The sequence below is a fragment of the Montipora capricornis genome, chromosome 6, assembly GCF_036669925.1.
Source record: "Montipora capricornis isolate CH-2021 chromosome 6, ASM3666992v2, whole genome shotgun sequence".
In the NCBI taxonomy this organism is placed as follows: Eukaryota; Metazoa; Cnidaria; class Anthozoa; order Scleractinia; family Acroporidae; genus Montipora; species Montipora capricornis.
The window spans coordinates 20,914,780-20,928,142 of record NC_090888.1 but is presented as its reverse complement, the minus strand read 5'-3'; the positions used below and the strand labels follow the sequence as shown (position 1 = coordinate 20,928,142).

At 37.7% G+C, this 13,363-nt stretch overlaps 2 protein-coding genes across 2 annotated transcripts in view; one reads left to right on the top strand and one right to left on the bottom strand.

Annotated features, from left to right (window-relative positions):
* Positions 1–2,438, bottom strand: part of LOC138051770 (uncharacterized) — a 5,086-nt gene extending 2,648 nt beyond the window's left edge. The window contains exons 1-3 of the mRNA XM_068898025.1: positions 1,691–2,438; positions 1,441–1,589; positions 446–756 (exon numbers count right to left, since the gene is read on the bottom strand). Of these exons, the coding sequence (XP_068754126.1) occupies positions 446–529 (84 nt within the window). The 5' untranslated portion in view covers positions 530–756; positions 1,441–1,589; positions 1,691–2,438. The remainder of the gene's footprint in view (positions 1–445; positions 757–1,440; positions 1,590–1,690) is intronic.
* A 551-nt stretch (positions 2,439–2,989) lies between these two features.
* LOC138050933 (QRFP-like peptide receptor) lies at positions 2,990–4,095 on the top strand. The gene has a single exon (XM_068897174.1). It carries the CDS (start codon positions 3,079–3,081, stop codon positions 4,093–4,095), a length of 1,017 nt encoding a protein of 338 aa, XP_068753275.1. The 5' UTR covers positions 2,990–3,078.
* Positions 4,096–13,363: the final 9,268 nt, after the last annotated feature.

Below are 13,363 nucleotides of genomic sequence, written 5' to 3'. Positions count from 1 at the left end.
TAGTCATTCACATCTTTACTGGTACACAGTATGACAAAATAATATATATTTGTAATATCAAATGTTATCAGGGCTGTCATTAGGGGCCGTAACCCGTAACACCTGTTATGGCTGAGCCCAGTCAATGTTACAGGTAATGGTTGCTGACCATTTATTTTTTAAAGTTCTGTGTTGCGTGAGTGGGAAGTTTATCTTTTTGCTCTGTTTTACTTTCATTACTTTTTGATTGAGAAAATAAATAAATTTCCGAGGATCACATTTTAAAAATTTTCTGGGGGAGCATGCCTCCAGAACCCCCTAAGGGCTCAGGCCCTTTGGGCCTTCAGTCACATATTTATATGTTACAGGTGAAATCTTGAGTGTTACGCTTGCTTCAAAACTTAATGACAGCCCGGGTTATTTGGAACTGACTCCAACTGTATAAACATCCAGAGACTAAACTTACATGATATGATTTTCCAAGGTATGGACATATATCTAGGATCTCCTTGGATGAATTAGCCTCCTCTGTGATAAACTTTCTCCTCATTGGATAGGTCTCCTTCACAAGATTAGAGAATGTGTTACATGACAAGGACCCCTGTTCACTACTGGCCAGCAATTCCAAGTTCCATCTTTGGGAAAGTTCATCATCACAGTACTTCTTTTTTTGTAGGGCTTTGGCTCCACCCTCCCTTCACACTCTGATGACTTTTTGGGTTTTGAATTTCTCCTCTGGTTTCTAAAATATTTGCTTAATTGCATTTGTACCGACACCTAGGGGAAATTACCAGAGATTTATTAGACAACAAAAACAATAAATGTACACATCATAACATTGCATCGTCATTTAATTCACAGACAATATTATATCTTGTGTGACACATGATTTATCAGCACTAAATTCACCATGCTTGGTCAGAAATATAATAGTGAGGGAATGTAATTCATGACATGACATTATAAGAGTTAAGACTAATTTTGTGCAAAGAAAACATCACACCTAAAAATGATTCACAGAAATTAATGCTAGCAGGTGAATCATGAACAGGAAATCATTGTCTGAGAAGCCTGCACAGAAACAGGACTTCATCATCAAGGGGGTATCATATCAAAAGCAAGCACTCTAAAGAAAATACATGTATTTCAGCAAGGATTCCAAACATCTGCAGTAAATGCCTTCTCGCGACTTTATAGAATTTGAAGCATGCCCCGGACTTCCCTACTGAGAAAGGGCCAGATGCCTACAACTCAAGCCATCTTGCATAATATCTTCGTCAAAACAATAGAATTCAAGATGGCCGCCGTGCCGGTAAAAAGGAATAATCAATCTTTATTACAGTAATTATCGAAATAAACGACATGCTATGCTCTACTTCATGAAAACCGATATAATAATGGGCGGATAATGGACTAATTTGAGGCATTTCACACTATTGAGATAAGAAATTACGCACTTACTTGTGCTTCTACATGTAAATCTGCTCTGGCTAGCTCCTCTTTGATAATCCGCTTTATGAGAAGTCGATGTCCAGACTTAGGGACGACCGCCATAAATTCGTCGATGTCGTCAATCGGCTGAAGAAGAGTGGACCCATCAATACCATTATCTAAAAGAGAAAATGCCCGAGTTTAACTTAAACTTTTAGAAAATTGAAGGTATCCACAGTGATATATATTCCATTCACATATTTCAACGAACTTTACCAACCTCTCAGCAAGTCAAGGGCTTCTTGCAGCACATTTCTCCTTTTTAAAAGTGAAAGAAGCTGTTCCGTAGTTGAAATTTTCCGGTCCATTACTGTCTTGAAGTTGATTTTGCGTTGGAAAGAGAAGAAATCCACACCGAGATTTGAAATGTCGCGCGTTTGCTCGTCTGAGGACACGAAGGGACGCCACGCTTACTATTCTTCCCTACAATTGGTTAAGAAGTATCATGTGACCATTTGAGGACGAGATAATCTGGAATCGAATTTTTATTTCAAAATGGCTGCCGACCGGCATCGACTATCGTGCGAGTACTGTAACTACAGTTGTCGTGTAAATGAAAGCGATTATTTTTTTAAACACTTGATCAAGTTCCACTCTAACGAACCTAACTTTGTAAGATAGTGGTTTGACACTGACTAGTTTTTTTTATGTTTCGTGCAAGACGTTTCGGCTGGTGCTGACTACCACTACTCTATTTTTAAACGAACCTAACTTTCTGGTTTATTGTTCAAATTGTGGAAGGTCTTTTTCGAAAGTGAATAGTCTGCAAAGACATTACAACCGAGAACATAAGGAAACGGATGATGCTGATGAACTCGAACCTGGTATTGATTATGAAGAAGACGTAGAGCCAGACTTTGGTTGTATACAGTTCAGGTCATACAATGTACATGCCAGAGCTTTTAGCAAGAGTATGCAGGTCCTACTCAAAGCTTCATGTAATTGTTTTACATGCATTATGATCACAATAATTATGATGTTATGATATCATAGTATAATTTTGAAAGGTATGCATGTGTAACAGGAATAGGCTATGATTGAAAGATTTGTAGGTGATTGAGGTTGAGTTGTTAAAATAGATTTGAAAAGGTGTTAGGATCACGCGTGTGAAAATATAAGGGATAAGGCGTAAATTAAAAATGTCCTCAAACAGTAAAGGTGTGTTTTCATTAGAGGTGTGTTAGGATGACTCTGGCAGATTTCTCCAGTCAAAGAACATTTGCATCTCATTAATTTATGGTGTGTTGGAAACTGATCTAAGGGTATACACAAAGGTGTGTAATTCTTACACACCTTATGTGTTTCCTTACACACAATGGTGTGTTTTCTTGAACTGTGAAATAAAACAGTGAAAAGGTGTGTCACCACTACACACCTTGGTGTGTCAGGGAACTCACAAGGTGTGTTATGAAAACACACCTTGTTTAAGAGTGTAGCTTCCCTGACAGGATGACGTCATAGTTTAAGTTTTTCAATATACATCTGCTAAAAGGCCGATCAAAAAAAGATCGGGAGATCATTCGTGACGTGTTGAGCTGGTGTTTGGAGGCAAAGTAGAATATTTGAAACTCGACGAAACAGAAAAAAGATAAATCGTTCAATTTCATTATGGACACCATTCAATTTAACAGCTCTTTTTGCGGAAGTGAACAAAACTGTTCTGAAAATGAGATCACGAAATCCTCCGCTTTGCAAGAAGATTGCAACTTTGGCCAAGAGCACATCGCACAAAGAATCGCTAAAGTCCTAGCCTATTGTGCGATATTTGCCGTTTCAACCTTGGGGAACTCAGCTATAATTGCTGTGATTTGGCGAGACAGAAACATGCGGAAACTGCCATTCAACGTTTTTGTTGTTAACTTGGCGACTGCGGACCTCGTTATTTCTTTGGTATACATCTCTCGAACCATTGTAACTTGCCTTCAAGGTAACGAATGGCTTGTAGATGGGATACTTGGTTTGGTGTTGTGTAAAACCGTACCGTCACTACACGCCATCAGTATCTTGGTTTCTGTTCTTACCTTGCTGGCCATGGCAGCTGACAGATTCCTCGTCATTGTTTTCCCATTAAGAAAAAAAATTTCTCTGAGGTCCTCAAAGCAAATCGCTTCCTTCATTTGGCTTCTCTCTTTGGCCGTCCGAATTCCGTATATATATTCCTTGAGGACTGAAGTGAGAGAAAGTACCGGTGGACTTTGCTGTGTTGTGGATGTCAGGAAAGCGTTTGGCAACAGTCAAGCTAGAGAGATTTATTATACGTCCCTATCTGTGGTATTCTATGGCCTTCCCTTTGTTGCCATTACATCTCTTTATTCTGTAATAATCAAAACTCTTAGACAGGAAAAAACACAGGGCAACGGCAGCAGATTGAGCAAAGAAACACACCTTCGAGCGAGTCGAAAATTGTTTTGTATGTTACTAGCGATCACAGCTGCCTTTGTCATTTGCTGGTTAACATATTTTATCGCTCAGGTTGTGCTTGATCCAATTCCTTGTTCCCTGAGGTTTTGGCGATTATTTTTGGCCCATGTCAACAGCTCGTTGAACCCACTTTTGTATGCTGTTTTCAATGACAAATTTCGACATGGGTACAAGCGCTTGTTACATTCTTTTCTCTGCTGCTGAATTTCATCGGTGGGGAGATGCCAACAAGACCATTTTTCAGAAAAAAAATGTAACGTGACTATAATTAATATTCATCGTCCTTTCATGCAAACAAAAGCTATAGACTGGCCGAATTATGTAATTAATATTAGATGATACTGTGTCAAAACTATGAGAGCAAATGAATCGTTACTTATTGTAACATCAGCTGCGTTCGGCGATTTGAGATCTGTAATATTGTCAAAGTAAAATAAAAATAATGTCAAATTAAAATAAAATTAAAAAAAAAAGAAACATATCAAATATTTATTGTGAAACTTTGTAAAAAGTCTAAAGCACTGTATAAGGGTCGAGGAAGTTCCCTTCATTGAAGAAAAAGGGTTAATATACAAAGAGAAGCTTACACGTGGGATAATATTGTCACAGGCGGGTGACAACGAAACAAGAGTTAAGTTGTGACTTACAAAGGAGATTCGCAATAATAGATCGGAGAGATTTATGCACAGAAAAGAAGGGAATAACAGCTTACTGAAAATGCCAAGTAGAATAATCGCTCTGAATATTCCAGATTTAAAGTAAAATTCAGACATAAAATCACTGCGTGGTGAGAAAATGCTTACCACCGATAGAAATTGGGGTATTCAAAATTCAGATTAATCTGAAAGATCGTGAGCAATGTTTGAATATTTAGTCGAACGGTGGCGAATAATATATTTGCCTGTTCAGTTTTTTTAAGCCTTCGTATAAAAGCGCCCGCTTGGAAAAAAAATGGATGGAGAAGACTACGTTCAGAAAAAAAGCGCATTAGCAAATATCCAATGTGCGGAAGCGATGACGACAAACCATGACTCAACTAATTTGTAAGTTTGGAAATTACATGCTCAATATCTCTGTCTTTCGGTCTACTTCCAAAGCAACATGACTACCTACTTGCCCCTTAGAAGAAAGGAATAGAGCACATACCAGATGTTTTGAGAGAAACGCAAACAAGCACCCATATAAACGGTCAAGCAACAAGATCTTCCACCTTTGCCGTGACCCCCAAATAATCATAATTCATTTTAAATAAAACTTGAAGAATTTTTATCGGTTCGCCAGACACAGGATTTCAGTTCATATACCTGTTGTACCTAATATGGTCATGGAACGAGTCAGCAGGTCTGACAAACAATGGCCGACAGAAGCGCGCAGTTTTGGACCGGAATTGACCGAGACAGAAATCGATGCTTCAGTGGAAGAGTTGATGATCCTAGAGTTTTTAATAAAACAGTTATTCTACTCGGACTTGCTGGATATCGATATAACATGATTATAACCATCTCGGCCCTACGAACCTTGTTTGTTGTCTAATACTTTATATTCAGGGAGCCCGAGTAGAATAATTGTTAATTATTCATCTCCAGAATCTTAACCAACGTCGTGGACAAGGAATGCCATGAGTGAAATTTTTGTTTGTTAAGATCAGTTTAGATCATTTCGTTATGAACGTTAAAGTTACCAGGAGTTGATAAACGGGCTGCTAGTTAAAAATGGCATGTAATAGTAGTGAGTCATCGATTACATCACTAGTCGATGGCTGATAAACCCGAAAATGTCATTATTTTTTATCAAGTCGTAGTTATTAGTTTTTAGTAAAAACAAAAATTATGAGCGTTAAAGTTACCAAGAATCGATAAACGGGCTTTGAACCCATGGCTCCGAAGATAAATGCTAAATGCTCTGCCAAAGTGCTGTCAAGCCAACCAGGAGTAGGTAGTTTGTGAATTCGCAGATTTTTTAAAAAAACAGCTTGGAAATTGATCGCTTCCGCAGTTTACATATATGGGTTTAAAACTGAAATTGTTGAATTTCGTCATACTAGAGAAAAAAAAAGCTGCTAGTGAAAATGGCATGTAATGGTAGTAAATAATTGATTAGAGCACTAATCAATGGCTGATAATCCCGAAAATGTCATTATTTCTGATCTGTGGTTTTATAATCATGTCGATGATGATGATAATGATACTAAATCGAGAATATTACATGCCCGCTTGGGAACATGAATTTTGACTTAAAGTGCTGATAGCCTCTCACTCGAATCAGCGATTCGAATGAGTTAGAGATAATATCCGGAACGAGAAGATAAAGCTGATTCGTATTGGATTCTCCAAGCAGCCATGCCGTTTCTTGCACTTCGTTTCAGTTTGTGGGCTTTTGACCGAATTCAGTAGTTTAGGTCACTCAGTTGACCTTCAGTTGCAGACACCTCCAGCTATATAGGTTCCGTGAAACATGACTTGAAGGGTATTCACATTGACGGAATTAGCATTTAACGTAGATGTCTAGTTCATTTACTGAAAATTCCTCTATTGCTCTTCGTAGCGCTCTTTTGTCAGAAAAAGTGTTTAAGTCGTAGTTATTAGTTTTTAGTAAAACTTGCTTGGGTATTTATATGATAATACCTATTCATAAAAAAATAACGCGCGAAAAGCCAAAACTAGTGGAAATGCCATGAAATTTTATTCCAAAGAGCACTCAAAATATAATAGCAGCAACTTGCGGCTCCGGATGTCTTTCGCATTTCCCACCGCTGATAAATACAATGGCAAAACAACTCAAGTTATTTAGAAAAACGAAGTTTTGACTACAGTTATAGTATAGCCAGCTATCAGCTGGCAGTCAGTTTTATTCACTGGTGAAAGGACTCCATTACGTTATATTTAACGAAGGTCGTGCTACAGATAAAAAGCAGCGTTTCCTTATATTCTTTTTCGCCATTTTTCGAAAAAAAAAATCACAATGCGTAGGCTTTTAACAACATGAATTAATCCCCTTTAGCCCCCATGAAACTGGTTATTTTCTCATTATACTATATAATAAAAAAAAGATCCACGTGTTAACGTTAGCAGCGGGACAATTTACTCATGCTTGCAGCATTTAACAGACTATCACAATCCTTTTCGGGATCAGAATTCGTAGTCGAAAAGAGAATAATTGAAAAATCAAAAATATAAATTTTACAATGGCTTGTACTTTTCTTTGTTGAAGAAAAAAAAGAAAAAAAAACATATTACGAAACATATCAAATATTTATTTTAAAACTTGCCAAAAAATCTAAAGATTTGTATTAGGGTCGAGGAAGTTCCCTTCATAGAAAACAAAGTATTAAAATAAGTAGAGAAGCTTACACGTGGGAGAATATTATCACAGGTGGTGAGCAATGTTTAAATGTTTAGTCGAACGGTAGCGAATAATATATTTTTCTGTTCAGTTTTTTTTTTAAGCCTTTATGTAAAAGCGCCCTCTCGGAAAAAAAAAGTGGATGGAGAAGAATAAGTTCAGAAAAAAAGGCTCATTAGCAAATATCCAATGTGCGGAAGCGATGACGACAAACCAAAATTAAATACGACTCAACTCATTTGTAAGTTTGCAAATTACATGTTCACTATCTACTTCCAAAGCAGCACTACTACCTACTTGTCCCTTAGAAGAAAGGAATAGAGCACATACCAGATGTTTTGAGAGAAACGCAAACAAGCATACTTACAAACTGTCAAGCAACAAGATCTTCCACATTGGCCGTGACCCACAAATAATCATAATTATTTAAAACTAAACTGCGGATATCAGATTTCCAGCATTTTTATCGGCTCGCCAGACACAGGCTAACAGTTCTTATACCGTCATTACCTAATATGGTCAAGGAATGCGTAAGCAGGTCTGAGAAAGAATGGCCGACAGAAGCGCGCAGTATTGGACTGGAATTGACCGAGGCAGAAATCGATGCTTCAGTGGAAGCGTTGTTGATCTTAGAGTTTTTAATAAAACAGTTATTCTACTCGGACTTGCTGGATATAACATGATTATAACCATCTCGGCCCTACTCACCTTGTTTGTTATCTAACACTTTATATCAGGAAGCCCGAGTGGAATAATTGTTAATTATTCATCTCCAGAATCTTAACCAACGTCGTGGACAAGGAATGCCATGAGTGAAATTTTTGTTTGTTAAGATCAGTTTAGATCATTTCGTTATGAACGTTAAAGTTACCAGGAGTTGATAAACGGGCTGCTAGTTAAAAATGGCATGTAATAGTAGTGAATCCCCGGAGGATTAATGAATTAATTCCCTTTAGCCCCCCTGAAACTGGCTATTTTCTCATTAAGTGTATCAAAAAACATGATCCACGTTTTAGCGTTAGCAGCGGACAATTTTACTCAATTGCAACATTCAACAGACCATCACAATCCTTTTCGGGATAAAAATTCGTAGAAAGGAACACAGACTATGCTCTTTTCGTTGGAAGGAAAAACTGCGCAGCGAACTCGCTTTTTAGCGAAGAAAAGGCTTTCGAGAGTTCATTTCTCCGTGAATCGCTGCCTTGACTTCATCTTAGGAAGATTGCCAAGAAGATTACGGCAACCTCTCAAACAAAAACGACCAAAAACAGTTATAAAAATAGGTACGCATTGCGTGCATGTGGTAGTGCAGTAACACACAAAATACTAAATCCCAGAAGGATTGAAGAAAATAAAAGTGGATAGAGAAACATTGGCTTCGAGGCCGACATGTTGATCATTTTCAAGCGTGCACTCTAAGCTTATGACAGGTGTCTAAGACAAAAGTTCACTGAAGCTTAGCCCTGTCGCGCCATATGAGTCGTCGTCACAAACATAGGACCGAAAATTCTATGTAAACGCTCAAAAATGCGAACTAACCAAGGTACAGATTTGGTTAGCCTGCTTTATGCAAAACAGCTATTGATGCAAAAGTAAATAACTATTAAAACACAGGTTTTAGGAAGAGCAGGAGGAAGTTTTCAGGAAATATCGATCGAGAATAAATTATTTTGCCATCATCAAAAAAATTGAGACATGAAAACAACTTAAATTTTGAACCGGGAATATAAAAGGTTACCATCAGCGAAAAACATTTTGGGAGATTTTTGCTACGCTCAATTTTTCTATTGCTGCACAAGTAAATCGCAAAATCGAAGGTGACATCGAATTCAGTGAGTGCCGTGATCAAGTTACCTTGCATGTTTACTCGCGAAACAAAGGACACATCTCTGTCAAAATGATGGCAAGACAAACGGGTTGCAAAACAAAATAGGCATTGCTGCATGGTAAGAACATGAATAAAAGTGACAAGCTAATGACAAAGCATTATCATTTACAGCACAGCAAAGCCAGTTTGTTAATTGTGTCATTAACCGTGCGAAGGTGAAATACCATAAGCCTAGGGTTTTGAAAAGTTTATTTTTAAGGGTATTCGAGCCTTGAAAGGCTCCAATCCACTCCAAGCCACTCTATACTTAAATCGTTTAGGCGACCTTATATTCTTGGTTTTTCGTATTTTAACTATGATACATGAGAGAAAAATAAGGTTTATTATCTACCTAATATCATGGGTGACAAATTACTCCTTAATTTAGGCGCGAAATTTCAGCGTTAATTTATAATTTCATGTGAATTTACAAAATTGCGATGGTAACATCTCTTGTATCTCGATCAGAGCCAAGATGGCGTCTAGATTTAAGACAGTGACCATTGAAGAAGTTACGAAATTAAAAGAAGCGGCAGAAAATTTAAATACGTGAAAGAGCACAATTAACTGGGTGAGAGTTTTTGAGAAGTGGTGTGACGAAAATAGCCTTGAGAAAAACCTGGAGATGATTCTTCCCGAGCAGTTGGATAAAGTACTCGAGCGATTTTACAATTACGGTTGTGAGCGTAATTTGTCACCCACGACATTAAAAGGTAATCAAATGGTTTTCTCGTGAAATTAGGAAATAATTTCACTTGCGTTTTGTCAAAATTCTGATAATTTCAGAAAGGCTCGGGAAATTATCAGAATTATGACAAAACGCAAGTGAAATTACTTCCTAATTTCACTCGTCGCCATTTTATTACACATACTAATTTCTGGCAGTTTATATTATACATTACCACTATTCAACTCTTCCTTCGTTGGGCTATTAAACTATCGCTTATAAATACGGATCATTGATTATCTAATCCCGTACAAACTAAATTATTACAGACTAAGAAATAAATGGCAAGGATGCCAAAATCTCAATGGACTGCTCTTGTAACAAATTATTTAGCACGGAGATATCACAACTATTTAATATGCACAAGCGCGCGATGAATCGTGGCTGACAGAGAGCCTTCATTTTAGTAATCATGGTAAAGTATCGCTTTAGTTGTGGCTCGGAATACTAACTTTACTACTTTGAGTCTCTTGGTCACATTATAGATTCATTCAGGATGCATCATTCCCTGTTGTCACAGTGTACTCATGGATAATTATACAAAATTACCTGACCGTTTCTTCTTCTTATCTGTACTAACCACAGTCTTTGTATCAAACCAACGTCTGTGTGCATTGCATTGTCTGTCTGGAACCCATTCGCCGCCGTAATGGGTACTGGCTATGAGAAGGTTAGGAATTAAAGTTGCGACTCGTAACAATGGTCGAATTCTAACTTATTCCGGGTGTGTTGTGTCGTTTATCTAGGTTTGTAGACAGTGCTTCACTGGTCAGCTGGCCCTACAATGATAGTGATTCAATGTGATAATACAAATATTGATGGATAGAGGATCCTTCCTGTTCGGAGGATGTCGTGGGTTCGATTTCTGTATGATTTTCTTTTCAGTTGTTCCTTTACCCGTTGCCAAGCAACTAACACTTCGTCTTCGTCTTCTACTTCTTCTCGTGTAGGAAAAAAACGAGGTACCCCGTTAATCATGACACTTTTATCACATGAATTGTTTTGGAATTGCCTTGACTGTATTTTACTTGCCTTAACAACTTTTTTCAAATCTCCAAAACGTTTCATCATTTTCCACCAATTGATAAGGTAGGCCACTCCTCCTCCAAAATCACTCATAGACATAGCTCGGCGATGACAACGCCGTACAAGATGGGGTTGTCATCGCCGAGTGCTGCAGTGTTCGAATTTCGTCCCATGATTTTACAAAGAAAAAGGACAATCTCTGGATCACTGAAGGTGCAAATCAAGTTTAAGTATCTAAGTTGCTTACATTGAAGTTTTTCCTCGACAAAACAGTGAACATCAGTGTAGACTGCCACCATATTTACCTTTTGTGACAACCGCTGACCAAACTCTAACCAACTGAGCTATGAAGCCTCTGAAGTTGGGAGCTGGTCTCTTACGACATGTTTTGCAATGTGGGTTCTAATTTTGCCGTGAGGAATGATTCAATGAACGAAATAATATATGAAATGAATCATATACTGAATTGATTGATTGATTGTTTGATAGGAGTGTATAGGAATTGATATACGATTGTTCAATAATTTTAAGCTTAATGTTATACCTAGTTTACCGTATTTTAAATAAAATTGATCCATTGATTGATTCATTTTAGAATACTAGAAGTCAGCGTTCTTGCAAAGCCTACCTCCACCGCCTCCCCCGCCCCACCCCCTCCCCTCCGAACCTCAAGCGGATTGTGGTTTTAGTATAAGCACATGGACATTTGCAACACACAAGAAATGAGCGAAATGAGCCGTGCATTTCTTTGCTGTACTCCACAAATAAACGATGTGGAATCACCAAAATTTAGATTTTCATTGGTGACAACGTGAGCGTATAAAAATGAACCATTAATTTGTATTTTTTTATTTTATTTTTACTATAAAGCCGTTCGACCGTATTCTACAACCTGAACAAGACAGCATGACCGCGACATACTTACGGTAGCGCTAACATGATATTTTGGAGTAACGTTTCCGTTGACATCTCCGATGTCCTTTCTCAAACTCCATAATGAGTTTTGAAGACAATGTGAAAAAAAAAAAGTGAATCGATCATTTTCTATCTTTCTTAAAACCGCTTTTATCAATCAAGTTATAGTATGGTGTGCTCTTATTATGAACGTCAGTAGTTAACAATTATTCCATGAGCGCACGTTGGGTATGAGATGGTCAAAACCCAACGAGGCCTGTAGCACAGCTGTAGAATGGCTATATCCAGTTTCATATCCAACATGCGCGGAATAAAATAATTGTTGCTATTAAATTTTCATCAAATTCTGAATGCTTGGACACTTGGAAATTAACGCCAAATTTTATTGAATTATTCTGTTATCAGTTTCCACATTAGGTCAGGGAATATGAGGTGATAACCGAGAAAATTCAACCAATAACGAAAAATCGCTTAATACTTAATACAGCGCGACGTTTCAGTTAGAAAGTAAATTTTCGTTGAACTCGAAGTTGTCTAGATCTTTGCTTCAACTCCCAAATGTCCGTATAAATATATAGTTTAACTTGCTCAGAATATTGGTTTGGAAGACCAAACATGGCCGTTTCGAATTTCAAGTCGAAACTGAGAAATGCGGCATGGGATGATTTTTCTTTTCGGAGCGAATTTCGTAAATCAATTTTTATCTTTAATTCAAACACACCTTTTCACGTGCATCACTAAACAAATGCAGAGAGTGTTTTGCTTGTTTTATTGTAAAATAATTCAAATAAAGCTAGTTACAGAAGTTTGACAGTGTTGTTTTAACCGACCCTTTCTAACAATCTTGAAGGTTTTTGCCACTGTTAGATGAGAAATGTTATCTTGAGTGCAAATGGACGCAAGATTGCCGTGCAACAACTCCCAACATTGTTGGGTGTTACATATTGCGACCGTTTGCACAACCTGTTGCATGTTGTTGCGTGTTGTTTGGAGTTGTTGCGCGAAGCTTGAAACTGGTCGAACTTTTGAGTTAAAAACTCCCAACCTTTTTTTTTTTGTACCTTGATCGCCAAAGCTTAGTCAACAATATTGAATCCTTTGCACAACTCTTTCATCATTGTTGGGGCCACGTACGTGCATGACATATGGTCTCCATGGAGATAGTAACGCATTAACCTGTTGAAAACAAGATGGTGGCCGAATAGGCCACTTCGGAAAATACCATAATACTCTTTGTTTGTCCCCCCAAATTTTGCGTAAGCATTGTTTTCAGTTTCTCTTGGGACTTACAATGGTCCCAAGAGAAAACAAAAACACTGCTTATGCAAAATTTGGGGGGACAAACAAAGAGTATTATGGTATTTTCCGAAGTGGCCTATAGTGTATGTTCACAAAATCTTATAGGTCGTATCCTTCTCATAATACACTGAACGTCCTTAGATTGTTAGAAGTTGTTGCATCCGTTTGTATACCACTGCCAATACCATCTAACATCTGCCGAACCTAATTCTCTCAACAATGCTAGGAAGTTGTAATGCACTTGTTTGCACGGAGCCTTAAAGTCTTCTTCTCGTTAAATCAAGTTAAACATTAAA

What these genes read in the sequence shown, in the direction of transcription:
- LOC138050933 (XM_068897174.1), top strand. Translation starts at nt 3,079, where the DNA reads ATGGACACCATTCAATTTAACAGCTCTTTTTGCGGAAGTGAACAAAAC.